General features: G+C 41.6%; 1 protein-coding gene across 2 annotated transcripts in view; it reads right to left on the bottom strand.

Moving 5' to 3' along the window:
- Window positions 1–7,223: 7,223 nt before the first annotated feature.
- LOC140732077 (BPTI/Kunitz domain-containing protein-like) overlaps window positions 7,224–20,450 on the bottom strand; it is a 37,873-nt gene continuing 24,646 nt past the window's right edge. For both annotated transcript variants that reach the window (XM_073054219.1, XM_073054218.1), the window contains exons 5-6: window positions 9,266–9,295; window positions 7,224–7,545 (exon numbers count right to left, since the gene is read on the bottom strand). In XM_073054219.1, coding sequence (XP_072910320.1) covers window positions 9,285–9,295 — 11 coding nt within the window. In that variant the 3' untranslated portion in view covers window positions 7,224–7,545; window positions 9,266–9,284. The remainder of the gene's footprint in view (window positions 7,546–9,265; window positions 9,296–20,450) is intronic.

Here is a 20,450-nt window from a genome sequence, read left to right as displayed (position 1 = left end):
AGATTGATTTTTTTTCTGTCTCTGCACTAAAAGAGGCTGTGATGCTACACCAACACTCAATTTTCCTCTAAACACATGGAAAATATATTTGCTGTAACTTATGGAACAATGGTGATATAAACATTGCAAGTCTTGTCATTTCCACAGCCTTGTTTTTTTTTTAAATTAACACTAAACAAGAAACACAGTTGTTTTTTTAAAACAAATTCTAATCATTACTGCAATTTTCCCAGCACGCCTAACAATTTTTCTAAATGGGTTACCTTTTCCTTCTGCGTAACACGGTAGAGAGAGCAACAAAATGCAGCTGACTAAGACGACGATGCCCCACTTCATGGTTGTTCAGCCGGTGTGATTTGCCTTGTTCACTCTGTGACCGGGATTACAGTCTGTTCTGAGTATGTGTTCTCACTGACTGACTCCAAGACGCCACATTTATACAGCGCGGTTTACTACTTCTGCGCTCAGCTTTCCATGTGGACCCAACTGGAAAACCAATGGCACCAAACTGGTTCCCAATTAGGATCTTCGGGGCTGACGGCTGCGGATTCAAATTTTATAAAGGCTGATTGGCAATCATTAATTTCCGAATTATTGCTTATTTTATCTCTGAGATAACCTCATACAATAGAGAAGCAGGTTCTTTTAGCCCAGATAGTTCCTCTCTCCATTCAGTCGTGAAGAAGGGTTTCGGTCCAAAACGTCGATTGTTTTCTCATTTTCATAGATGCTGCCTGGCCTGTTGCGTTCCTCTAGCATTTTGTGTGAATTATTTTTAAGTTGTTCTCCGTTGTACATCTCAGTGCTACTGCAATTGAAGAATAAACCTAAAAGAGCTGGTTTAGATGCCTGTGAAAGAACATATCTTTCCTTTGTTTGGAGTTCTATACTACAAGCCACAAGACATAGGTGCTGAATTAAACCTCTCAGCCAATGGGTATGCTCCAGCAAGCAGAATTAATAATCAGAATTAAAATGCATCAAAGCAAGAAACAAAATTTGCTAGTTAAAATGGGTTATCAGATTAATGTTGCCCATATCTTTCTGTATCAAGAATGCCCTCTTTTACTACCAAAGGAATTTAAAATAGAACACTTGATAATCAACAGGAAACAACCCTATCTTTGACCGTATGATGGAGGGAAGGTCAGTAATGCAAGTGCTGAAAACGGATGGGCTTAGAAAGCAGCTCTGAGATATCTACAACAATGTCCTGAAATCAAGATGATTGACCTTCAACAACTAGAAATAAAGTTTCTTTGTGTAATGTATCCTTTCAGCCATTGAGTTCTGTTTGACGGGGGCACATTGATGCTTCACTCTGAGATATACCGTACACTCATTCAATCACACTGTCATGATCAGAATCAGGTTTAGTATCACCAGCATAGGTCATGAAATTTGTCTGATTACATCACGTCTGGAACTGTGCTCCTTTGCCTTTGGATCAAGGCTGCCGTGAAATATAGGAATAAATGGTTCTGACAAAGGCCAGACTGTGTAGGTTATTGGTACAGTATGTGTTGTGCAATACATTGTTCTTGATACATTCCTGCACTGTAATGATGGAGTGGTCACTTTGCATTCACCTTGCTTTCCCAGTCTGGACAAATTTTCTGTATTTTCTGATAGACACCAGTTCTGTAGCACTCCTAGAACAGTTTGTGAAGAGGCTGGAACAGCTAGTTCTAGTTAGGCAATGTCAGGAACTATAGACTTGGTGGATCCAGTGCACTCAGCCATTTCACAATACTGTACCTTTTGAATAGATCATACTGATGCAGGTTTGGTTTCTATGATGTGTGGGTGGGGTGGTAGAGGACAAAATACAACACTTATCACCCACTCAGTATATCTGGTTAGAAATTCTTCAGCTTTGTTTCTTGCACTAATTGTTTCACATTGTCAGAGCACTGGAACAGGAATCCAATCACAGACCCAGTACCGTGCACACAGTGATATTAATTCAGTAACAAATACCGAGGTGCAAACAAAGTCAGTGTCAAAGTTCAGGCAGAGATCAAAACATCCAGAGAAATCCAAAACCCAGGGTCAAGAATAAGGCAGAGTTGATATTTAGATAGACAGAGTACAGATACAAATGCTGCAAAGGCTCAGGAAAATTTACTGGCACAATTTGGCAACAAACAGATGAAAACACAGGACTGAAATACACTGAGTAATAAACAGAGAGACAGATGATAGGTGGAGCACAATGACACACAGGTGACAACAATACAGGTAATAATGAGAAATAGATGAGAGACAGAGTAGAGCAGGACCGGGGACAGGACCACATGGACAAATCTTAGTGAATTTTTTGAAGTAGTTACTAGGAAAGTTGACGAGGGTAAATTAGTGGACGTTGTCTATATGGACTTCAGTATGGACTTTGACAAGTTTCCACTCGGAAGGTTCAATCGTTAGGTATTAATATTGAAGTAGTAAAATGGATTCAACATTGGCTGGATGGGAGATGCCAGAGAGTAGTGGTGGATAAATGTTTGTCAGGTTGGAGGCCGGTGACTAGTGGTGTGCCTGAGGGATCCACACTGGGTCCAGTGTTGTTTGTCATATACATTAATGATCTGGATGATGGGGTGGTAAATTGGATTAGTAAGTATGCAGATGGTACTAAGTTGGCTGGCGTTGTGGATAATGAAGTAGGTTTTCAAAGCTTGCGGAGAGAATTAGGTGAGTTAGAAGAGTGGGCTGAAAGATGGCAGATGGAGTTCAATGCTGATAAGTGTGAGGTGCTACATTTTGGTAGGACTAATCAAAATAGGACATACGTGGTAAACGGTAGGGCATTGAGGAATGCAGTAGAACAGAGTGATCTCGGAATAATGGTGCATAGTTCCCTGAAGATGGAATCTCATGTGGATAGGGTGGTGAAGAACGCTTTTGGTATGCTGCCCTTTATAAATCAGAGCATTGAGTATGGGAGTTGGGATGTAATGTTAAAATTCTACAAGGCATTGATAAGGGAAAATCTGGAGTATTGTGTACAGTTCTGGTCACCGAACTATGGGAAAGAAGTCAACAAATTAGAGAGAGTACAAAGGAGATTTAGTAGAATGTTACCTGGGTTTCAGCACCTAAGTTACAGAGAAAGGTTGAACAAGTTAGGTCTTTATTCTTTGGAGCGTAGAAGATTGAGGGGGGACTTGATAGAGGTATTTAAAATTATGAGGAGGAAAGATAGAGTTGACTTGGATAGACTTTTTCCATTGAGAGTAAGGGAGATTCAAACAAGAGGACATGAGTTGAGAGTTAAAGGGCTAAAGTTTAGGGGTAACACTAGGTGGAACTTCTTTACTCAGAGAGTGGTAGCTGTGTGGAATGAGCTTCCAGTAGAAGTGGTAGAGGCAGGTTTGATATTGTCATTTAAAGTAAAATTGGATAGGTATATGGACAGGAAAGGAATGGAAGGTTATGGGCTGAGTGCAGGTAGGTGGTACTAGGTGTGAGTAAGCGATCGGCTCGGACTAGAGGGGCCGAGATGGCCTGTTTCCATGCTTTAATTGTTATATGGTTATATGGTTAAATACTACCCGGCAATCTAAAATAATTTCTCTAGCCTTTTGAGTCCTTTGTCATATCTTCTGCCTTCAGCCATACCTTCACATATCCCATCCTCACATCATCCCACTGGAATCTCAATAGGGACCTGCTCTCTATCAACATTAAACTGCCAAACCGTACAATTTTTCTGATCAAAACTCAAACCTGCTTTCCTCATAAAATCACTTCCCAGAATCTGTTCTGAAGCAGTTGGCAAGTCGATGAACACAGCTGAGTGGAGCACACTAAGCTGTCCCAACTGTTTGTTCAGGGATGTAGTTAGCTTCCTTACTTGTGAGAGTCCGGTAAATCCAGGTAAAGTAATAGCATCTTGTATCTCCCAACTTGATACATTGAATGTGGAAGTGTTTATGGTGGTTTGAGAGCCTCTTGAATTCAAATAAATTTCATCTACAAGGAGTTTACCCATACCATCCCACCTTACAGTGCACACCCACGTAACAGAGGCCTGACACCATCGTTATGCACTTGGAGCCTCCGTAGGTAACTAGGGATACAGTTGTGTCTTTTCATTGGCACCCTGGAAATTACATTGTGGGTAATGTGGTTGACCTGCTAGTGGCAATGGAGCCTTTGTTGCATCCTGACCATTTCCAGCTCACCTGGGTTGTAGGAAATCCCTGCAAAAGTACCTTTGTGTCCACAGCTGTTAGAGCTGCTACCGTCGGGAAACGGTACTGCGGCATAAAAGGCATGACCGTCAGACTCCAGGACATCTTCTTCCACCAGGCCATCAGAGTGATTGATTCATGCTGATACAATTGTATTTCTATGTTATATTGACTGTCCTGTTCTACATACTATTCATTATAAATTGCACATTTAGACAGAGATGTAACATAAATAACGTAATGTATATGAAGGATGTAAGTAATAAAGTCAATTCAGTTCAATAGAAACATTTCCATGGGGATCTGGTATTCATTACAGGGAGAATGCAAGTATTCTGACCTCGCCCTCAATCACCTCCTGTACTAGGTGGCGCTGTTGAGTGCAATGGCTGCATCTCCTTTCATTCTGCCACTGTACACCCTGTTCTCTTACAGCCATCTTCGAACCCATTTCCCCTTATCCTCTTTAGTACATTCCTTTCTTACTTCCTTTTCCCATACTCATATAACCCTTCTGAGAACCTATGCTACAAATTGTGTGGGATCTGTAGGGTCAAACATTTCACCCACTCTTCTGATCTCCTCAATACTGTGTGGTACCAAGATCCTCAGCCAGTACTTACTGGGTTGAGTCAAATTCTGCCTGTCCAAATTAGGACCATAAACTCCAAAGAAAACCATCCACAACTTCATCACAAATGCAGTGCGGTGTTCCCCTTTCTACTGTCTGTAGAAAGCCTCCACTGGGTCACCTCAATTAGTCTCTGTAGCTTCTAATATTGCCTCCTGCAAATTTCCCAGTGCCCCTTGGCCTTGTGCCTGTTCCTTTGGTAGGACTGAGTGTAACACTGCGGAAAGACACAGAAGGGCTAACTTCCGATCCTCTGCTTCATCGAAGCTTTGATGCTGAATGCGCTGGTAAAGTTACCAAGAATCATCTCCCAGCCCACCCTTGTGTATTTGCAGCTACAACACTCAATTGCGCCACAGCGAAAGGGGTAGGACACCATGTCACAACTGGTCCTCCTGCATTCCCCTTTGCCACGGGCATCATTGGGGCAGTGGGTGTTGAAGGTTCCACCCCCTCTTGGAAAAATCCATTGGGAGGTGAGCCTCTTTCTTCCCCAATCATCCTCACTATCATAGTGTGTTGCCTCATCCACTAAATTACCCCAATCTACATCACCATCACTGTCAGCCCTCGTACAAAATGCACGCATTACTCCTCTCTGAGCTGAGAGGTGACTCGGCAGCTTTTTGATCTGTTTTAAACACTTTGTGTGATCTGCGCTCCCCTTCTTCTCAGTTGCCTATTTGTGCAAGACATTCACAGCAGTCTGAAAATCCTGACACTGTATTTCTGTTTGTATTCACCTGTTTATTCTCCTCTTCACTTTCTCTTGTCACCTATTCACACAGAGCCTGAAACTGACTCATATGTATCAAATTCACCTTGCCCTTCTCACTCAAAATTTCAATTTCTTTCCCGGCTTTCTCCACCCCGTTTCTGTCTCTAACTCCTCTCACTTACACAATTCCTCTGCCCATTTATGCTTTTCTCTCTCCATTTCAATTAGATTTTCCTGCACACATCCCATAATAACCATAATCTTGCTGCATCATGTTCTGGACTCGAACCCACCAGTGGCCATACTATCCTGATTGACAATCTGGACATCAGCCCCAACTGTACTCTGCATCCACAGCTTGCAGTCCGGAAAACTGAGAGAGACAACTGCCAACCTATCAAAATTGGATGCTGGATTTTGGAGTTTTAGAAAGTTTCTTAAGAATATTGATAGAGACATTTGACTAATTTTGTATACGCTTATTCAAAGAGTAATCCTATTCCCTCTGTCAAATGGACAAGGAGAGCTAGAAATCCATTCGGTTTTCTCCACTGGTTTGAATCTGACCAAATATATGTTTCCAATATTTCCTGTTTTCGAAGAGCAAGGCGTTTCACTTTAAGGACAAACCAGGGTGGGACATGCACATTGCACAGTAGGGCACACGGCAAAACAAAGATCTGCAGCTTGGGAGAATGAGGGGAGATGTGACAGAGTATACAAAATTATGAGGGGTAAATGCAAGCAGGTGTATTCCACTGATGCTGGGCAAGACCAGAACTAGAGGTCATAGGTTAAATATGCAACGTGGAATATTTAAGTGGAATCTGAGGAGGATTCTCTTCTATCAGAGAGCAGTGCCAGTGTGGAACAAGCTGCCAGTGGACGTGTTATCATCAGGTCTGGTTGCAATATTTAAAAGTTTGGATTACCACAACGGACTATGAGGGGCCGTACTCCAGGTGTGAGACAATTGGACTAGGCAGAATAACAGTTTGGCATGGACTAGACGGGCTGACAGTCCTGTTTCTCCACTATACTTCTCCAAAATTCAATAAATTTTAGAGCCACAAAGTGATAGAATCATGTAACACAAATACAGACATCGTTGGTTCTCCATGTTTGTGCTGGCCAAAAGGGATCACCAAGGCCTGGGAGAATATGAAAACTTCACCCAGAAGCACTGGAGCCCAAGATTAAATCTGTGTCATTGCAGATGTGAGGCAGCAGCGCCCCCAGCTGTGTCACTGCACTTTTACAGATTTATATTTGCACAGTGCACACTTACAAAACTAGTATGATTCATAATTTTACTTTAACAAATAATTTTCATCTGGAAAACTTCATTTAGTTTGACTAGCTTATGGTCAAACAGATAACATGCCCATTGTATGAAGGACTGTATTTGCAGCAGAGGATTTCAGAATGTGCCTTACAACAAGCCTTTAACCAATAGGTTATGTAACTCAGTAAGTTATTAATACAAATTTAGTGTTGTGAATACAGGAAACGTGGGATATGGAGAGGAGTCACAGGGGGGATGGAGCTTACTGCAGAACTGTTCACAACATTTTCCCCCAAAGTTGTAATGTGTATTGAAGTGCTGTGGCGAGGGAATTCAGAAACATGACCAAGTAACCTGCTGACTGACACAAATATATTCACACATCACACTGTCTACATGGAATTCTTTATTTTATTAGTTTTAGTAATACACAATTTGTAAATAGAACTGCAAGAGCTGAAAAATGGAATGGTAGAGTTTAGCAATAATCATCTGATTTAAGTTATTCTAAACTGACAAAAATTTCAGCTCCCCATTTCTTTATTAAATGCATCCAATTACAGGTATGTCTGGAATAACATGCAGAATTTCAAGAGTAAAATTATTTAAAACAATAGTATTGATATTTTGAAGTTTTTCCCTTTGATGCTCACATCTCCATTCCTTAGCTCCGGCCACAAATGATACTGATTTCTCTGTCCCAACGGTGCCATTTCTGTCACAAACACAATTAAGCAGAGGTTAAAATTAATGAGACAGAATTACACATTTTGGGAATTAAACTGAGAGTCCCTGTAATGCAAAGCATGATTTTTGCGAGGAATCAATAGGGTAAAGGCATTCTAATGAACTGAAGGCAACTGTGAGCTTGCTTGGCCGACACAGAAATTGAGAAAAAGGCTGGACACATTATGCACCAAAATTAGTAAGATTTACATCTACAATTCCTCCATTTTGAATGTGTGCACTTCTCACTTTACTACCAGCAGAATGGTGTGAAGTTACCAGAAACAGAGATAAGGATCTTGGGAAAAATGAAAGGTCTGAAGGCAGACAAGACACCTGGATCAGATGGTCTACACTCCAGGGTTCTGAAAGAGGTGGCTGACAAGATTGTAGAGGCATTAGTAATGATCTTTCAAGAACTAGATTCTGGAAAATTGCAAATGTCACTCCACTTTTCAAGAAGGGAGAGAGGGAGAAGAAAGGAAACTATAGGCCAATTAGTCTGACCTTAGTGGTTGGGCAGATGATGGAGTCGATTATCAAGGATAAGGTCTCAGAGAACTTGGAGGTACATGATTAAATAGGCTGTAGTCAGCATAGTTTCCCCCATGGGAAACTCTTGCCCGACAAATCTCTAGGAATACTTTGAAGAAATAACAAGCAGGATAGACAAAAGAGAACTCTGTACCTGGATTTTCAGCAGGCCTTTGACAAGGTCCCACACACAGGTCTGCTTAAGATGCTAAAAGCCCATGGTATCACAGAAAAGATACAGCATGGATAACGCAGTGGCCGGTTGGCAGAAGACAAAGAGTGGGAATAAAGGGAGTATTTTCTGGCTGGCTGCCAGTGACTAGTGGTGCTCCACAAGGGTTTGTGTTGGGACTGATTCCTTTTATGTTACATGTCAATGATCTGGATGATGGAATTAATGGCTTTGTTGCAAAGTTTGCAGACGATCTGAAGAAAGGTAGGGGGGAGGTAGTTTTGAGAAAGTAGTGAAGCTATAGAAGGACCTGGATTAGGAGAATGGGCACAGAAATAACAGATGAAATACAGTATTGGCAAGTGTATGCTCATGCACTTTGGTAGAAGAAATGAAAGGGTTAACTATTTCCTAAATGGAGAAAAAAAAACAACCAGAAACTGAGGTGCAAAGGAACTTGAGAGTCCTTGTGAAGGAATCCCTAATGTCTAATCTGTAGATTGAGGCTGAGGTGAGGAAGGCAAATGTGATGTTAGCATTCATTTCAAGACTACAATACAAAGCAAGGATGTCCTGTTGAGATGTTATAAAGCACTGGTGAGGCCTCACTTGGGGTATTGTGAGCAATTTTGGGCCTCTTAGAAAGGATATGCTGAAGCTGGACAGGGTTCAAAGGAGGTTCACAAAATTGATTCCAGGATTGAAAGGCTTGTCACATGAAGAGCTCTGGGCCTATATGCACTAGAAGTCAGAAGAATGCGGGGTGATCTCATTGAAACCTGTCAAATGGTGAAACGCCTTGAGAGAGTCGATGTGGAGAGGAGGTTTCCGATGATGGAAAGATCCAAGGCCAGAGGACACAGAATCAAAATGCAGGTTGGTTTAACTAAATACAAAAATATTATAACATGTATCGATGCTACAATTAAGATCTTGCAAAAAGCAACAGAAGATCAACATATTTGAACTTCTTACAATGTTGCTACTTCATCGAGGTACTTACGTATAGCAGAAATGCCCCTTTATTTCGGTTCTGTAAAAAGGAAAATGAACAGGTGAATACTGAAGTTCTCAAATTACCTATTATTTTAACAACCCTGAAAAAAAGAGCATCTGTGATTAGCAAGAAATTGATTTAAGAATTCTGACATCTGAGCAGAATGAAATGTTCCTGTGTGCATTAATTCAATGGTACATATTTTAGTAATTTTATCCCGCGAGATATTAAAGGATCAATTGAAACTAAAGGAAGAGTTTGTTGGGGGTGTACTATAGACCAAACAGCCAAAGAAAAAAAGGAACAGATGAAAAGGTAAATAGCAATATGTTCAAAACAGGATTATAGTAGAAGGGGATTTCAATTTCCAAAACATTAACTGAGATTGCTTTAGCATTAAAGGCTCGGGAAAGGTGTGGAGGTAGGTGTAAGGGCATCATTTCTGAGATGTGTCTAGGACAGCTTTTTGACTCAGCTTGAGTCAGAGTACAATACAGTATGAAACAGGAATTTTTCGAGATAGTGATTGTTGTGTATTTAATATCTCAATAATAGTTGAGTAATCTTGTATCATTTGATGAAGCATTCTTGTTCATTTAAATAGTTTATTACAGGTTAAAGGTAACAATACATTACATACATAATTACATAAGTGCTCACCTCACTTAAAGTAAACACATGGTTAGACCAGCATTTCCTTTGAAATAATTTAATATTTTGATGTTACATTTGAGATAAGATATTTTTAAAATGAACCCAAGAAGGCTACTGTTGAAGTGCAGTAAGATGTTCAAAATTTTAAAACCAGCAGTAAGAAATGTTAATTAAAATACGAGCAGTCAGCATGCGCTGACTATTGAAAAATGACAGAAAATGGGAGGAATTTGCAGGTCAGTAAAGCACATGTACCAGGTGGTAATAGTCAGAAATCGCTAATGGTTGGCTACGTCAAAGATTGACAAGTCTGATTACACAGCGGGTAACTGGCTCATGTATACTGAGCTACTGGGACAGTATATTGAAGCAAGTGAAATAGCCAGTGAAAAGTGCTCAGTTCTTTAAGTATGAAGACATACGTTTTGCTTCAAAGTCTGATTGCTCCAAGCAAACCATCAGAAATGAGCTTTGGTGCTATTGGAAAATTTTTGCAGGAACACCAAGAACCAAATCCATTGCTAATTGCAAAATGATTTAGGTTTCATTAGCGGAATCCAAAAGGGGAATCCATTCAGAATACATGGCTGAATTGAAGAGATTGTCAGTTCAGTAATGGTCTCAACTAGGCATTGACAGATCATTTAGTTTGCAGAATCTTAAAACAAAAGAAAACATTTAAAAATGGCTCCTAGCTAAAAAACAACTTGCATTTAAGTGAGCATTTGAAATCATTGTTACAATGGAAACCTCAGACAGAATTGCAGTCAGGAATGAAAGCGAGAAAAAATTGCAGAGTCTGAACAGAAACCAGCCTGGCAAAATGAATAGTGTTACTGATATGGCAGGGGACTCACATACACAAACAAATTCAGTTAAAGGCAAAAGTTACAGAGAATGCAACAAGTAGGACACATGCAAAGAGCATGCCGGAAAGACAAAAACAAATGGATGGTTCAGGGAGAAGAAAGTGCTAAAGAGTCAACTTTCAGTTTGAAAGAGAGCACTAATCTGCATGCTGTTGATGAAAAATCTGACAATGATGAGACTGACACAGGGCTGCGTAGCCTTGAGATCTACCATATGAAAATGAAGAAATGACAAGCACTATGACGTACTAGAATGGAATGGCAAGTTATTTAAAATGAAATTGGACACTAGTTCGGCTGTTTCAGTAATCCCACAAAATGAGTGTGAACAGCATTTTAAAGATACTAAACTGAAGCATTCAGATATGCAACAAAGAACTTGTACTGGAGAAAACACAATTCCTGAGGGATTGACAATGAAATACAACAACCACAAGCCGCATTGGGCTCGTATGTGGTAAAAACAGAAGGACCAGCATTGTGGGAGCATGAATAGCTGAGACAACTACAACTTGATTTCAGATCCCTCCACAATTTGCATGCCACAACCCCTGCAATGAAGCTAACTGAAAGCCAATTAAGAAGTGTACATTGGAATGTTAAAGAATGGCATTGGAAAACTCCACCATATTAAAGGGCAAAATATTGTTAAATGAATGTACCACACCTAAACCTTACAACATCTATCCAGTTCCTTATACGACTGGTGATAAAGATACCAGTGAGCTAGGTCACCTGGAGTCTGAAGCAATTTTTTTGAAAGTCGAGTGCAGCCCATCTACAATGGTGATGGCCCAGGACAGAAGATATCTTCGAGCCTTTCTGGAGGAAAACACTTCAGCAAAGTGTACTTAGCTGAGTCCTACCTACTGGTGAAGATGGAAGAGACCATCTTCACCATAAATATTCACAAAGGATATTATTATTATAACAAAGGCTTATTTTTGAGGGAGGAACTGCACTTGCACTCTGGTAGAAACCACTTGTTTAATTTCTTGTTTTAATTACACAGTTTCTGGCTCAGTTTCTTCCTCTTCTAGGTTCTGCAAGGTTGCCTAGGCACTCCATGTTATCTGAAAGACATCACTGTAAATGGTAAGGATGACAAGGAGCAGCTCGAGTACCTCAAGACAGTGTTAAAAATATTAGAGCATTGGCTCAGAGCCCAATGCAACAAGGGTGAATTATTTAAAACAAGCATCACTTACTGTGATCACACATTTGATGCACAAGAACTACACAACTATGCTGAGAAAATTCAAACCATGGAGGCAAAAGGATGCGTCAGAGTTGTAGTTTGTTTCTAGGATTTAATCAATGACTATAACAGGTTCCTGCCAAACCGGGCTACTGTACTCCACTCCTTGAACTCAATACTGCAGATCAGGAGGAAATGGCGAAGGACAAACATTGTGAGATGTCTTTTGAAAAGGTAAAGGAAATGGTGACGTCAAACACTTCCTGATGCACATCATCCAGTGAAGTTTGCCTGTGATGTCTCACCATATGGCATAGGTGCAATCATGTCAATTATTCTGAGTGATGGAATTGAATGCTCCATAGCATCTGTATCATGTTCCCTTACCATTGCATAGAAAAATTACACACAGATTTACAGAGATGACTTGAGCCCGGTCTGGGGTGCAAAACTTTTCAACCAGTACTTCTATGGGAGAGTTTACCCTCATTACTAATCATCAACCACTAATGTCCATTTCCAATCCACATAAGGGGGTACCACCAACAGCTGCAGCATGGATGCAGAGATGGGCTTGATTTCTTGGAGGACAATTACAAGAGAATTCAAGAGAGCAACTAATTATGGAAATGCTGATGGATTGTCCTGTTTACACTTAGTAAAGGAAGTACTATAAAATTTTACTAAACAAGTTACTTCCCTTCACACATTTCTCCAATGCAAATTGAAAGTCTCTCTATAACGTGTTACGAAGGATGAACAACTCTGATGGGCAGAAGGGTGCAGAGTCGCCCATGCCCCCCCCCCTTTTGGAGAATCGCAAATCGCTACTATTTCGATGCTGTTATCAAGGAAGTAAGAGAGACAAAGGAAATCTGCCAGGGCAGTTGTTATTGATAACAGCTCATGAAAGTTAATGAGAGAGAGACACGCCTAAGAGTTACCCAGGATGGATCGTCTCCTAGTGACAAAAGAAGATATTTACTGCTATTGTCTTTTGGAGAAGGATTGTTTACTTGGTACTGTTCTATTCATTGAAACCCCTCAGGGGGCAACCAGAGTGGGCTGGTTTGATGGGTTACATCATCCCAACCTGACTGACACCTGAGACCCCGTGAGTGGAGATAAAAGTGAGGTCTGGGGTAACATCCCTCAGACGTACCAGGAGAAACGCTAGTGAGCAACAGAACCCCCACGAGACAGGGTGGGAGATCGGAGACTGAACAAAGGGTCGATAAATTTTAACTCAGTGTTTTGTAGCAAGACTGGTGGGGGCTTGTGTGTGTGTCCAGCTTTGCCTGGGTGACGAGTCCAGCATGGAAGAACAGTCTAGCTAAAGGACGGAGGGGTCATACGTGAATGACCACAACAACAACGCATCGACGGATCAAAGTCATAAAGGAAGGTTGGCAAGATAATAGCTGTTACTGTTCACACGTTTTCTCTCTCTCTCTCTCTCCAACAATTGCAACACATCGACAAACAACTACCGCAGCCTGCATGAACTGAACTGAACTTTATATTTCCATCTGACAAATCATTATCCCCTAGACAACGATAGAGCTTGTTTCATTACTGATTATTATTATACCTGCACTTTTAGGTTTAGTATAGCTAACGTATATTCTCTGTATATTCACATTGATATTATTTTGTATATTTTTGCTAATAAATATTGTTGAAAATAGTATCACCAGACTCCAACGGACACTTCTATCTTTGCTGGTAAGACACCCAGTTACGGGGTACATAACAAATTGGGGCCTCGTCTCGAGATTTGATAGCAAATTGGAGGGCCAGTGAATCGGGCTATAAGTCTAGACTTTGATCTGGTTGCATGGGTAATCAGACGGGAAACCAGCAAAGATGGATGTAGATGAATTTACACAAAACCCGACTTTGAAGGCGCTAGAGGATGCCACAAAGACGGACTTGGTAAACATTGCGAAAGGATTATATCTCACAGAGATGAAGTCGTCAATGAAAAAGTGGGAGGTGCAGAGGGCTATAACTCAGTATTATATCGAGAAGGATGTGTTTTCGGCTGAGGTATTGGAACATATCCCTGAAAAGGTACCAGCTATTGGGACGGCTCAGTTAGAGTTGGAAAAATTAAGGTTGGAACAGAAAAGGGAGTATGAGCTCCAGTTACAGGAGAAAGAGAAATAGAGGAAGCATGACCTTAGGTTAAAACAGCTGGAAGCAGAGGAAAGGGAGAAGGAAAGAGCTGAAAAACAGAGGGAGTATGAGGAGAAGGAGAAACAGAGGCAGCATGAGCTGGAAATGGAGAAGTTAAAGCAAGAGAGAAGAGTCCCAGGGGCAGACCGAGAGGAGAGGTTTAATGTTAGTAGGGCGTTTAGGTTAGTACCTCCGTTCGAGGAGACAGATGTTGATAGTTATTTCTTGCATTTTGAAAAGGTGGCAGTGAATCAGAAGTGGCCCAGAGATCAATGGGTGGCATAGTTACAAAGTGTGTTAAAAGGGAAGGCACAACGGGCATATGCGGTGATGTCTGTGGAGAAGTCTGAGAATTATGAGGAAGTAAAACAGGTTATCCTGAGGCATATAGACAGAGGTTCAGAGATTTAAAGAAAGTGTGGAATCAGACGTATGCAGAGTTTGCCTATGAGAAGGGTGTGCTCTTGGATCGCTGGTGTGCGGCAGAAAGGGTGGAGGAGGATTTCCATCGTTTCAGAGAGTTAATTCTGATTGAGGAATTTAAAGGTTGTGTTTCAGATGATATCCGGATGTACTTGAACAAGAAGCCGAATAAGTCTATATCAGAATTTGCCAGGTTCACAGATGAATATGCCCTAACCCACAAGACAAAGTTTTCGTTGAATAAGAGTTACCAGAAAGACCATAGGAATGGAAGAGAAAGCCCGCCGGCTGAGGTAGAAATTCAGCCGGGAGCTAGTGGTAAAGGTAAGGAGGAAGAAAGGCAGGCTGGCAGGAGGGTTCCTGGCTTGACCTGTTTTAATTGTGGCAAGGTTGTTCATATTGCATCCCTAAGTGCTTTGCTCCGAGGAAGGAGACAGGAAAACGGAACGTAGCAGTCCCTACAGGATCAGCAAATCAACAAGAAAGGCCCAGGTAGATAAAATACAAGAGGGGCGTGAGAAATTTATTTCAGAAGGGACCGTGTCTGTGAAAGAGGGAGAAACACCAGTTCCAGTGCAGATCTGGAGAGACACTGGAGCTGAGCAGTCATTGATTCTCAGTAAGGTACTAGATTTTGGTCCTGAGACTGGAGAGGTAGCTTTGAGAGGCATAGGAAAAGGGACAGAAGCTGTGCCTTTGCATGAGATCATTATAAATTGTGACCTGGTAACTGGACCAGTTGAAATAGGGGCACGGTCAGAATTACCGAGAGACGGCGTGGACGTCCTTCTTGGTAATGATTTAGCAGGGGGTGAGGTGTGTTCAGCCGTGAAGCTGACGAGCAAGCCTGTAAGTGTTGAGGACCCGCCCCTAGATTCCAAGATCTACCCCGCATGCGCGATCACTCGCAGCATGTCGAGAAAGGCAGCTGAGAAAGAGACCAGTTTAAATCAGTCCAGTGTTGATTTGGCTGAGACGTTTTTACCGACCCTGTACCAAGAGGGATTAGGGGATGGTAAGACGGAGAATAGGGAGGTGAAAGAGAGTAAAGGAGAGGAGGTAGACCTACCCTTAGCCAGGAGGGAATGTATAGAGGCACGGAGTAAAGATGAGAAACAGATAAGGCAGTTAGAAGGTCCAGGGGTGGACATGGATGATCTGTCTGGCTTGACGGAACAGTTTGAAGAAGTTGAAAAATTGAAATGTGTTCCCGATAATGATATAAGGGCAGTCCTAGATTAAAAGGATGCCATTACCTTGAAGGAGTCTGCTGGGTTAGCAGATGAAATTGTTTTAACCCGCAGGGTTGAGTTTACTCCGGATGGGAGTTGCCCAGAGAGTAACTGGGAGGATCAGGGGAACTTAGAATTGAAAAAGGGACTGGTATGGAAAGCCTGGAAGTGGTAGATGTCCCGCTTGAGTGTGTTCAAGATGTGGATGCACATGGTACTGAACCTAGTAATGAAACTCAGGAAAAGTCTGAGGTATCTGATTTAGTTGAAAAGGAATGCAGTCCTTTTGGGTCAGATGGACTTGGTTCAGTGAAGAAAGGGTTAACCTTGGTACCAGTGGCAAGTGAGAATTCTCAGTTGTTTGTGTTAGAAGGTGTGTTAAAAGTTAGTTAGGAGATGGGAGCTGGTGATGTGAATACTGTTATGATACCAGCCCCCTCCTTTGTGAGAATTGCAAGAGCCCTAGTGAAAGGGGGGTCAATGACCCGAGAGAGAGCAAGAGAGAGAGAGAGAGAGAGACATACCGAATGGACACAGGAAATGGAAAGACAGCGACGTGCTGGATACCGCATTCCACTGGGACAAAAGCTGGTGACTGTGGCATTGTTCTCAGGAGACACCTGGGAACTGCAGACGTGCCAACTCGCAGGGACATTGTAAAGCCCTCGGGCAAAGTGGGCTGGTTGAGAGAGAGATTGCATCACCTGCAACCTGATTGACACCTGAGATCCCGTGAGGCAGTATAAAGAAGGGTCTGAAAGAGGACGACCCTCAGACGCACCAAGGAGACACCAAGAAGAACGATAACGCTTCCCGTGGGAACGGGAAGCCATTTTGAAGGAAGCCACGTGCGTTAAATTCCGAATGCGGGGTTTGTGGCTAGAACCAACGGAAGATCGCTTTTAACTAACAACGGGGAAGATCGCTCCCCTGATTCCACGGATGTTTTGGGCAAGTTTTTCCGTTTATCTCTCTCTCTCTCCAACACGTGAAACCAAAAGGGAAAAGCCTGCAGACTTCAGAGTGACTCTTTATATTTCCAATTGGACTCAGTATTATACCCTAGACAACGAAAGAGCTTATTTCTGAGTGATTATTAATGTACCTGCGTTTTAGATTGAGTATTGACGCATGTTATCTGAATGTTTGTATTAACCTTAATTTTTGTGCCCCTTTATTAATAAAACTTTTGAAAATAGTACCATTGGACTTCAACTGACATATCTATCTTTGCTGGTAAGTGAAACCAGTTACTGGTTTCATAACAATACTATTAATGAAGGAGAAGGGAAAAGTGTAGTTCCCAAATTGAATAAAGAAAATTTAAAGTCTGGATTGGTTTCAGAAGCAGTAACCAGGCTGAAGGAACAATGGCTTGTAAACAAGGTGCCTGTGAATCAATTACAGTTTGTTTTGGAATTTAAAGGTAAACAACTTGCAGATGTTAAACTGAAAACTAATAGAAGGAAGGGTCCTGAAGATAAAAAATAATGACTTGCTTAAAAATAAAGAATTGTGTGGAAGTTCAGAAGATGGGCTAAGTTTGGAAAACATTGCTGATAAAATAACTGCTATGAAAGGAGTATGTGAAAGCCTATTCCACACTGGTGAGCAAGCAAACCACGTGAGAGTTAAATGGAAAAGAGGCAAAGGTTGACAAAATGCCACTTTAAATAACAGGATCTGGTTTTGAGGGATTTCGACAAAGCATATAAATAATAAAGACAACACGATGGAAGATTGACTGTTAAGTTTAAAAGTAAAATAAAGATTAGTATTTGCATAAACTTTTGTAATGTACTACAGAATAATCACACATGTACTGGTTCACATTTTGTAATATATACTTAAGATCACAACCCTTTAGTTTTGTTTTTGCTGAAGAAAAGGAATAAAAATAGGTGGTTATTAAATTGGAGTCTGATGCTACAGGAATTGGTACAAGATATTAAGATATTAAAGGAAGTGACAATGTAATCGCTAACTGTTTAGATGCTAAGTTGAATGTATATCTGTATTACTCTGTAGTTGAAAACTCTTTTGTATTGTGTTAGATTCTGTAATACTGTAAGACTCTGTATTAGTTAATTTTCCCCTTTGGTGAAAATTCTTAGAAGGATGGGGGTGTTACTAAGGATGAACAACTCTGATGGGCAGAAGGGTGCAGAGTCGCCTATGCCCCCCCCCCCCTTTGGAGAATCGCAAATCGCTACTATTTCGATGTTGTTATCAAGGAAGTAAGAAAGACAAAGGAAATCTGCCAGGGCAGTTGTTATTGATAACAGCTCATGAAAGTTAATGAGAGAGAGACACACCTAAGAGTTACCCAGGATGGATCGTCTCCTAGTGACAAAAGAAGATATTTACTGCTATTGTCTTTTGGAGAAGGATTGTTTACTTGGTACAGTTCTATTCATTGAAACGGCTCAGGGGACAACCAGAGTGGGCTGGTTTGATGGGATACATCATCTCAACCTGATTGACACCTGAGACCCCGTGAGTGGAGATAAAAGTGAGGTCTGGGGTAACACCCCTCATTCGTACCAGGAGAAACGCTAGTGAGCAACAGAACCCCCATGAGACAGGGTGGGAGACTGGAGACCGAACGAAGGGTCGGTAAATTTTAACTCAGTGTTTTGTAGCAAGACCAGTGGGGGCTTGTGTGTGTGTCCACCCTTGCCTGGGTGACGAGTCCACCACGGAAGAACGGTCTAGCTAAAGGACGAAGGGGTCATACATGAATGGCCACAACAATGCATCGACAGATCAAAATCATAAAGGAAGGTTGGCAAGATAATAGCTGTTACTGTTCACACGTTTTCTCTCTCTCTCTCTCCCTCCAACAATTGCAACACATCAACAAACAACTACCGCAGCCTGCAGGAACAGAACTAAACTTTATATTTCCATCTGACAAATCATTATCCCCTAGACAATGATAGACCTTGTTTCATTAGTGATTATTATTATACCCGCACTTTTAGGTATAGTATTGCTAACGTATATTCTCTGTATATTCGCATTGATATTATTTTGTATATTTTTGCTAATAAATATAGTTGAAAATTGTATCACCAGACTCCAATGGACACTTCTATCTTTGCTGGTAATACACCCAGTTACGGGGTTCGTAACAAATGGCAGACATGATCCAAAGGGAAAGCAGAGAAGACCCCGCACTGACTCAGGTCTACATGGTCACCGGAAAATGGCTGGAATGTGCAACAAATACACTAGTTTCCCCATTTTTACAAGCACCAAGATGATCTTGCCCTTGACAAAGGTTGCCTTCTGTGGGGACAGAGAGCTGTTGTACCAGCCAAGTGTTAGGGGAGCTACATGCCAGTCATCTAGGCATGGTTAAAATGAAGGCTTGACTCAAAGATTTGTCTGGTGGCCTAGGAGAGATTAGCATACTGAGCAGCCTGTCATGTTCTGTACGGGTGTCAAATTGGCCTGAAGGTGCAAAGAGCAGAGTGGTTCCATCCCTGGAATGACCTGCACTGCCCAGACAGAGAATTCATGTGATTTTCACCAGATCACAAATTTCTTGCTGGTGGTGGATGCAGTTATAAAGTGGCCAGAAGTGTTCCCAATAGCCTCATTACAGCCCTCCACACTATTAATCTGTTCAGAAGGCTCTGCTCAAGGACTGGTGTCCCAGAACACTTAGTCAGTGATGATTAGTTTGTTGTGGAACAGTTTCACTCATTCCTAAAAATAAGCATAAGATTTAGGAACAGTAGTAGGTCACTCAGCCTATAGAGTCTGCTCTGCCATTCAATCATGGCTGAAGCAATTCTTCCAGTCATCCCCACTCTCCTGCCTTCTCCCCATAACCTTTGATACCCTGGCTAATCAAGAACCTACCTCTGCCTTAAATGCACCCAACGACTTGGCTTCCACAGTCACTTGTGGCAACAAATTCCACACATTTACCACACTCTGACTAAAGTCATTTCTCCACATCTGTTCTAAATGGACACCCTTCAAACCTGAAGTCATGACCTCGTGTCCTATTCTCCCCTCCCATGGGAAATAACTTTGCCATATCTAACCTGTTCAGGCCTTTTAACATTTGGAATGTTTCTGTGAGAATCCCCCCTCGTTTTCCTGAACAAGTTATACAGCTCAAGAGCTGCCAGACGTTCCTCATACAGTAACCCTTTCATTCCTTGAATGGAATGAACACATGTTATCTACATCAAAATACCCAGCTACAAATGGCTTGGAGGAAAGGTTTGTCCAGAGGCTCTAGAACAAATGCACTGCTAGTAATGTCGGCACTAACCAGAAGCATACCAATTTTCTTTCATATCGCAATGCAACACACTTCACAACCAAAAAAACTCACCATTTATGCTTTTTCTGGGTCATCCCTTGTGATCACACTTGGATCTCCTCAAAGTCAATCTCAGAAAGAGTATATAGGAGAAACAGCTGAAACAAATTGAAGGCTTCTCAAGCAAGGTTTCACTCCAGACAAGCAGTCCTAGCGAAGGACTAGAGGGGTGATCAAAAGTGAGTACTTGGCAAGATTAAGGACAAAACTGGAACACTCTCCTACACGATGGAGTTTGCAGTTGATATCGTCAGGAGACACATCAATCAGTTGAGATGGGCAGAAAGTTGACTAC

This window comes from Hemitrygon akajei, chromosome 8 (assembly GCF_048418815.1).
Source record: "Hemitrygon akajei chromosome 8, sHemAka1.3, whole genome shotgun sequence".
NCBI classification, from domain to species: domain Eukaryota; kingdom Metazoa; phylum Chordata; class Chondrichthyes; order Myliobatiformes; family Dasyatidae; genus Hemitrygon; species Hemitrygon akajei.
This window is presented reverse-complemented; position numbering and strand designations above follow the sequence as displayed.